The 8,400-nt window shown below is 45.8% G+C and overlaps 1 protein-coding gene across 1 annotated transcript; it reads left to right on the top strand.

Annotated features, from left to right (window-relative positions):
* Positions 1-5: 5 nt before the first annotated feature.
* On the top strand, positions 6-4,460 carry FUT11 (fucosyltransferase 11). Its single transcript, XM_058696754.1, has 3 exons — positions 6-851; positions 971-1,596; positions 3,201-4,460. The coding sequence occupies exons 1-3, from the start codon at positions 144-146 to the stop codon at positions 3,346-3,348; spliced, it is 1,482 nt and encodes a 493-aa protein (XP_058552737.1). The 5' UTR covers positions 6-143; the 3' UTR covers positions 3,349-4,460.
* Positions 4,461-8,400: the final 3,940 nt, after the last annotated feature.

Raw genomic sequence — 8,400 nt, forward strand, 5'->3', positions numbered from 1 at the left:
AGCACTTCCCAGGAAGTGGTGGGCTGAGCAGAACTACGCATGCGCCACACGCACCATGGGCGTAGGACTTCGTCAGGTCGCTACTCCCTGCGGGGCGGAGGCCTGATGCTGCCGGGAGGGGAGCGGGGCAACTGCCAGTGGACATGGCGGCGTGCAGCAGCGGGGCTGTGCTCGCTGCCCTGGGAGTGCTTAGCATTTGTGCGGTCAGTGGCTCTGGGCCCATGGCTCAGGGGGAGACCGGCGGAGAGGCGGGCTGGGCAGAGCCGTGGGATGGTGCAGTTTTCCGGCCGCCCTCGGCGCTGGGCGCGGTGGGGGTGGCGCGCAGTCCCGGGCCCTCGCAGCCAGGGAGGGAGGAGGCCGTGGACTTGCCGGTGCTGCTGTGGTGGAGCCCAGGGCTATTTCCCCACTTCCCGGGCGACTCAGAGCGCATCGAGTGCGCGCGCGGCGCGTGCGTGGCGTCCCGGGACCGACGGGTGCGAGGGCACTCGCGGACGCGCGCGCTGCTCTTCTACGGCACTGACTTTCGAGCCTCCGAGGCGCCGCTGCCGCGCCTGGCGCATCAGAATTGGGCGCTCCTGCACGAGGAGTCGCCCCTCAACAACTTCCTGCTGAGCCACGGGCCGGGCATCCGCCTCTTCAATCTTACTGCCACGTTCAGCCGCCATTCGGACTACCCGTTGCCGCTTCAGTGGCTGCCCGGGACCGCTTATCTGCGCCGCGCGGCGCCTCCGCTACAGGAGCGCGCTGAGTGGCGCCGACGCGGCTACGCGCCGCTGCTCTATCTGCAGTCCCACTGCGACGTGCCTGCGGACCGGGACCGCTACGTGCGCGAGCTGATGCGTTACATCCCGGTGGGTGGGGCCGGGGCGGGCCTGGGGGTTGAGCGGGGCGCGCGGGGCGGAGGCCAGGACCCCGGGTGTCCAGGTCGGCTCGCCGCACCCACTTCACGGCGGTATTCTACCCTGAACAGGTGGACTCCTACGGGAAATGCCTACAAAATCGGGAGCTGCCCACTCCGCGGTTACAGGACACAGCCACAGCCACCACCGAGGATCCAGAGCTCTTGGCCTTCTTGTCTCGCTATAAGTTCCACTTGGCCCTTGAAAATGCCATCTGTGACGACTACATGACAGAGAAGCTGTGGCGCCCCATGCATCTTGGTGCTGTGCCTGTGTATCGCGGCTCTCCCTCTGTGAGGGACTGGATGCCCAACAATCACTCCATCATCCTCATTGATGACTTTGAGTCACCTCAAAAGCTGGCAGAATTTATTGATTTTCTGGACAGGAACGATGAGGAATATATGAAATATCTGGCGTACAAACAACCTGGGGGCATCACCAACCAGTTCCTTCTGGATAGTCTGAAGTATCGTGAGTGGGGAGTGAATGATCCTTTGCTGCCTAACTACCTCAATGGCTTTGAGTGTTTTGTCTGTGACCATGAACTGGCTCGGCTGGAGGCCGAGAAAGCACACGCAGCCTCTCCTGGGGACATCCCTGTCCCTGAGCCTCACATTGCCCAGCCCTCACACATGGACTGCCCAGTGCCCACACCTGGATTTGGCAGTGTGGAAGAGATTCCTGAGAATGACAGGTAAGGATAGCTGGGTCCCTGTGGCCATCAAATCAAGCGATTTACTTACTTGCTCACTGTGGTCAGTGAACTAGCAGTAGGTGCTGAGGGGATTGTTGTATAGGGAAGTTATGACATGGGCTTACTCTGCCTTTAAAGTGTCAAGAGTCTAATTGGGAGAGTCTAATTCCTGAAAAAGCTCAGGAAAAGATGCAAAGTGGAATTCAGGGCAACAACCTATGAAAATCAGCTTATGTGAGCAATGTTTGCAATAGTGATTCAAAAAAGGCTTCAACCAGAGCAGAGGGGGCCTGTTTAGGGAAGTGATGAGGGAGAGACAAAGTTGGGCAGATAAACTCGGGCCAGGCTATACATAGCCTGAATACCAGGCTTAGGAGTTGGACTGTCTCGAAAACCAACTCAGCTGTTTATTTAGCACCTTTGAAATGTTGGGGTTGGGGATGAGCAATACATGGATGGGTATTTTGAGAGAGGTTTGTCTGCAGTAGGGTTTGTATCTATTAACCTGGCACAATTATTAATAGTACCTCCTTTCACTCTTTAATTTTTTTTTAATGTTTATTTATTCTTGAGGGAGAGAGACACAGAGTGTGAGTGAGGGAGGTCCAGAGAAAGGATCCAAAGCAGGCTCCAGGCTCTGAGCTGTCAGCACAAGAGTCCGACGCAGGGCTTGAACTCATGAGCCATGAGCCGTGAGATCATGACCTGAGCTGAAGTCAGACACTTAACTGACTGAGTCATCCAGGCGCCCCATATAGTACCTCCTTTCACTCTTAGAAGTACCCTGATTTGGGTGATAAATTATATGTTCACCCCAAACAGAATGGAAGGAGTGTTTTCAATAGATAGAATAAACACTGCTGGGCAGTGTGGATTGGAAGAGAAGTGAGGAAGCTACTGCAGTAGGTGGCAGAAAGTGGTGCATTGGGAAACAAGGTCAGCACCAGAGGTGGGGTGGGAAAATGCTGAAGCCACTTGCAGCAAACCACACCTGTTTGGGGAGAGGTGATAAAAGATTATTCAGCTTAATAAAGCGAGACTGCTAGAATGGCCTGCAGAGACTAACTTGCACAGTGGATGGCAGCAGAGGGCTGTTTATATATACTGCTGGCACAGTTTGATTCTGGGAATGGAGTCTTCCATCAAATAATTTGTTTCTAGTTTATGCTGAACATATTATGATTTACTAGGAAAAAAAGTGTAAAACGTTAAAAAAAATGTGTTTTATCTAGACTTTGGATAGCACTGCACCTTCATTTTGATTATTGAAATTGCAGCTTATAAGGTAACCATCTAAATATTAGACTACTTGGTTCCATAGTCTGCCCCACTGCCCTGCCTTCTTCTAAACTCCCACCACATTTGGGAACCAGGAGCGGGCAAGTCAGGAAGTTTAACTCATTGGGGGTGGGATGTGTGATAGATTTGTGTTTGCAGCTGTCACCTGTACTATTACTAGACTACTAGATTTACTTCACATTCCCTTTCCTTCAAAGCAGAGCCCTGTCTTAGCCAGAGACTGCTATATCTGCTTAAAATTTCAGAAGGCAGGACTTGTAGCTGTGCAGAGGTTCCATAATCCAACTCCCATTTTGATGTTTCAGCTGGAAGGAGATGTGGCTGCAAGATTATTGGCAAGGTCTGGACCAGGGGGAAGCTCTCACTGCCATGATCCACAACAATGAGACAAAGCAGAGGAAATTTTGGGACTACCTACATGAGATCTTCATGAAAAGGAACCAAAATCTCTAATTATCTTTGCAAGAGCCTTTAAATTGGTAGAGTTAAGGAGATGGAAGTCCTTATTCTACCAAGGGACATGAGGGGCATCTGCTGCATATCCCTTAACGAACACTGTCTTATTATGAGTTCAAGGAATTCCAGTTATATCCACTGATATTTTACCCTAATGATGTGTATCCAGTGTCTCAGTTTGTATTATTAGGGCCTCTCCTCAATGAGAGATGGAGGCCTCTAGTTCTTGGATTAATGGAAAACAGAAGCCTGAAACACCCACTTGTTTTAAAGTGCTGATCCAACAGAATCTTTAAAGAATTGCATCTTTCTCTAGCCATTTCATCCTCTTAACTGTGATTGGAACAACACCTTGGTACTTGGCTTAAGAATGAGGTAAAATGGACCACGTTTAGTAGGGTCTTAAAATTTCTGTGCTCTTCTTTAAACTCTTTATTATTCAGTACCTTTCCTTTATTTTTTTTACATTTAAAAAAAAAAATTTACTTTGAGAGAGAAAGCACAAGTCAGGGAGGGGCAGAGAGAGAGGAGAGAGAGAGAGAATCCTAAGCAGGCTCTGCATCGTCAGTGCAGAGCCCAAAGTAGGGCTCGAAGCCATGAACTGCAAGATCACCACCAGAGCCGAAGTCAGACACTCAACTGACTGAGCCACCCAGGTGCACCTATTAATACCTTTCCTAATCTCTTTTCATCTCCTGCTTTATAAATGGTTACATTGGTGGTGAAGCAAAACTCCTGGTGGGTTGTGTTATGGTTCTTTGGAATTGTATTTTTTATATCATTTACTTGCTCTTGAAGTCAAACTTTTTAACTTTTTTTTTTTTCAGGTGCCTGGGTGGTTCAGGTCATGATCTTGTAGTTCATGAGTTTGAGCCCCATGTCAGGCTTTGTGCTGACAGCTTGGAGCCTGAAGCCTGTATCAGTTTCTGTGTCTTCCTTTCTCTCTGCCCCTCCCTGCTAACGCTCTGTCTCTCTCTTTCTCAAAAGTAAACATTAAAAAAAATTGTTTTAATGGTTTTTTCTTTCCTGGTTTTCCGTAATCTGACAAAGATGCCACCATCCCCCACATTCATTCTCCTCTACATTAAACTGGCTGTAGATTTTTGACAGCTTTGCTTCCTGCTGGTTTGCTTCTTTTTTAGGGAATAGCTGTAATTCTTTCTCATCTCATGAACAGAAAGATCCGATGGTTAATATATATCATGTCAATTTAATGAATTGTCCTGCTCTATTTTAGGTTAGAGATAGAGACTATGGCTGGAAATGATGGCAGAAAAACAAATTTAATATTTAAATGATTTTTTTAATGTTTTTATTTATTTTTGAGACAGAGCATGAGCAGGGGAGGGGCAGAGAGAGAGGGAGACACAGAATCCGAACCGGGCTCTAGGCTCTGAGCTGTCAGACTTCGGCTCTGGTGGTGATCTTGCAGTTCATGGCTTCGAAAAGTGCTGTCAGGCACTTTTACAGAGCCTGATGTAGGGCTTGAACTCACCAACTGTGAGATCGTGACCTGAGCTGAAGTCGGTCGCTTAACCGACTGAGCCACCCAGGCGCCCCTAAATGATTTTTAAATGTTAAAATAGACCAGGGTGAATCAAACTGCAGGTTTTTATAGGTCTTTGGTCTTTTCTGTCTGCCTAATGAACTCTTCTCTATATTTTATTATTAAAAAAAATTTTTTTTTAACGTTTATTCATTTTTGAGAGGCAGAGACAGAGTGCAAGTGGGGGAGGGGCAGAGAGAGGGAGACACAGAATCCCAAGCGGGCTCCAGGCTCTGAGCTGTCAGCACAGAGTCCGATATGGGGCTCGAACCCACAGACCAAGAGATCATGACCTGAGCTGGAGTCGGCTACTTAACCGACTGAGCCACCCAGGTGCCCCTATATTTTATTATTTTTAAATGCTACAAAAGTCCCATTTCCTCCATAGAGTCATGAAAATTATGTTGGAAAAAACAGCCCAGCAATAGTTGTAATAATTACTTCATACTATGGAACACTTTTCAGTTCCTGTGGGATGAATATTCCAACTTGACTCATTCTATTACTGATATCCTTCTGTTCAACTTTATAGTACTGAGACTACATTTTGATGGAACATACCTAAACTCAAGGGGCTGAGAGGTGAGGCAAGACTTATGTTGGTGGTGAAGCAAAACTCCTGGTGGGTTGTATTATGGTTCTTTGGAATTGTATTTTTTATAACATTTACTTGCCCTTGATGTCAAGGGGCTGAGAGGTGAGGCAAGAGTTAGCCACCACAAGTGGCTGGTTCAGTAAAAAGCTGTTAGGCAGATTTGGGGATATAGCCAAACCTTTATATTGCTGTGGCTTGAAAATAAAGCTTAAAGGGCAGGGAGACCATTAGCTTTTTCAGGGCCAGTGGAACAAGAAATACCTTGGACCTTAGAGCTACTCTGGTTGTAATGTGTAGTATTAATGAATTATCACTAAAGAAGTTCTATAGCTTATCAGTGTATCTATAAATTAATATGTAGATGTACTTATATATATACACATACATACACTAATTTACAACCAGATGTGTGTGTGTGTGTTTATGTATGTAAGGTGCTTCAACAACTAGGGTCCCACACTTAATATTGTGACATCTAAGGATGTGGCCAAGGAGAGCTCTAATTTAGACTGGATTTCACGGTCATAATGGTTCTATTTTCATTTTATATTTTAGTAAAAAATACCCTCACAACAGCATGGAAAGTTTGCTTAACCTGTTTGGGCTTTTGCAGAAAAGCACAAGAGGGGAAGATAGACCTTCAAATATACTATTAAAATTGGGTATAATGTAGACCCACAAAAAGAAGTCAAATTCAGGACTCTGATTTCTAAACTTGAAATCTATTTTTTTTTTGGAGTAGTTTTTTTTTTTTTTTTTTTAACGTTTATTCATTTTTAAGAGACAGACAGAGTGTGAGTTGGGGAAGGGCAGAGAGAGAGAGGAAGACAGAATATGAAGCAGGCTCCAGGCTCTGAGGTGTCAGCACAGAGTCTGATGTGGGGCTCAAACCAATGAGTCGTGAGATCATGACCTGCACTGAAGTCGGGCACTCAACCGACTGAGCCACCCAGGTGCCCCTAAACTTCCAATCTACTTAAATGCAGGTGCTGATTTATAGTGCAAAATACACATTACTCAAATGCAAACTAAGGTTAGGACTCAAGTTTATGTGCAATAAAAAGGGTAAGTGATGGTTATGCAAAATGTAGAATCATCCTTACTTCTCCTAATTACACCAGTTCAGATTGGCATTCCTTTAGCACTTTTATGTACAAAATGGGCCAATTGTTTGTGAATGGTTGTGGCTGGAGACTCAGGCCTGCTTTGTGGACAGGGCTTTTTAGACGTTCTCCTTTAATCCTATTACCATAAAAGTATTCGTAAAAGAGCAAGATAAGCCAGGTGCTACATTTCCACAAGAGCAAGCAGAACCAATATGAAGAGAAAGCAAACAATGTGAATTTTCTCTGGTTTGGGGCTCAGTTTGCTCTGTCAACAGCAGCAGGCTTGGGGTTATTGGTGGTAGAAGTGCTTGATTAGGAATCTGTTTTATTGGACTGGGGGTGGAGCATGGGGCTGATGCCTTTATTACTCCATGTGTTGCAATATCCTATAATCTCAGGTTTCATTTTGTATAATAAATGGCTTCTTTTTAAACAGTGTCTGCTGCTTGATTATATTTCTGGGCTGAGAAATATATGATACACTTGGAGACTTGGAAAAATATGTGAAACACTTGTTCACTTAACAAGTATTTATTATCACTATTCTAGGTACTAGGAATTCAGTAAGACAAGGTCCTGTCTCTCATGGCACTTACATTTTAAATGGGTGTCGGTGGTAAGTGAGGCCATAAACACACATTAAATGAACAAGTTAATTCAGACTGTGATATGTGCTATGAGGAAAATAAAACAGCTTGATAATGGAGAGATATGGGAAGTCAGGGAAGGCCTCTCTGACAGGAACTGAGAACAGAAGAAGAACCAGTCATGCAGAGATCAATGGGAAGATTAAACGTCTGTGATAAATGATTTTAGCACACTAAATTTTACACAACCAAATACATATTGCTCCTCCAAAGTAGTCATCTTATGAACTAAAAGCTTGCTCAAGTTATGCTTCCGTTACCAGAAACATTTCTTGAAGTTGTTATAAATGCCTTGAGAATCCTTGGCACATCTTTGAACTGAGTTGTTTCTTTTTGAATGTTTCATTTATTTTTGAGAGAGGGAGACAGAATTTGAAGCAGGCTCCAGCCCAATACGGGGCTGGAACCCACCAGCCATGAGATCATGACCTGAGATCATGAAGTCAGAGGGTTAACCAACTGGGCCACCCAGGTGCCCCTAAAGTGCCTTTTGTAAACACCTAAAAGTCACTTAGAGCCAAGTCTGATGAACCTAGGCATCACAACTGAAGAGCCAAGTCTAATAATAGGAATGATACCACCAAGTATCTTCACAGGATTGGAAAGAGTCTTAAATTAGACAATGAACGCCAAAGCGCTTAAACTTCACCCTACCCAGTGACATCATTACAAAGAAGAAACGATATATAAGTGGTCGCTACTGTTTATATGAGCATAATTTTTCTTTATGGCTTCGGGGTGGTTTTAAAGGTAGTAAAATCCAACAGTTCTTGAAGACTTATTAAAAACATAATAATAGTCTGTCCCAGCCTAACATCTTAAGGTCTCATATTTTGATTCGGTCCCATCCTCTAACCTTGCTTTTGTCAATCACCCTCGAGTTCGGCCAGCTACCACGATAAATGAGTGTACATTTATCGGGCCCTTTCTTGGATGTTTCCGGCCTAAGACCGCCCTCAGACTTCAGGGCCCGGAGCGGCCTAGGTCAGCACACGAGCCCCAGACTCTCCTCCCAACCTGCACACAGGTCTTGAACGACCGGTGCCCGAACCCAGCAGCCGGGTTACGAGGCGAAGAAAAGCAAGCACGCAGGCAGCCGAGCTTTCGGCAGGCTGCGCGCCAAGCCTCGTCGAGCTCTTAGGGGTCACGCAGGGT

The sequence above is a fragment of the Neofelis nebulosa genome, chromosome 13 (genome assembly GCF_028018385.1).
Source record: "Neofelis nebulosa isolate mNeoNeb1 chromosome 13, mNeoNeb1.pri, whole genome shotgun sequence".
Taxonomy (NCBI): domain Eukaryota; kingdom Metazoa; phylum Chordata; class Mammalia; order Carnivora; family Felidae; genus Neofelis; species Neofelis nebulosa.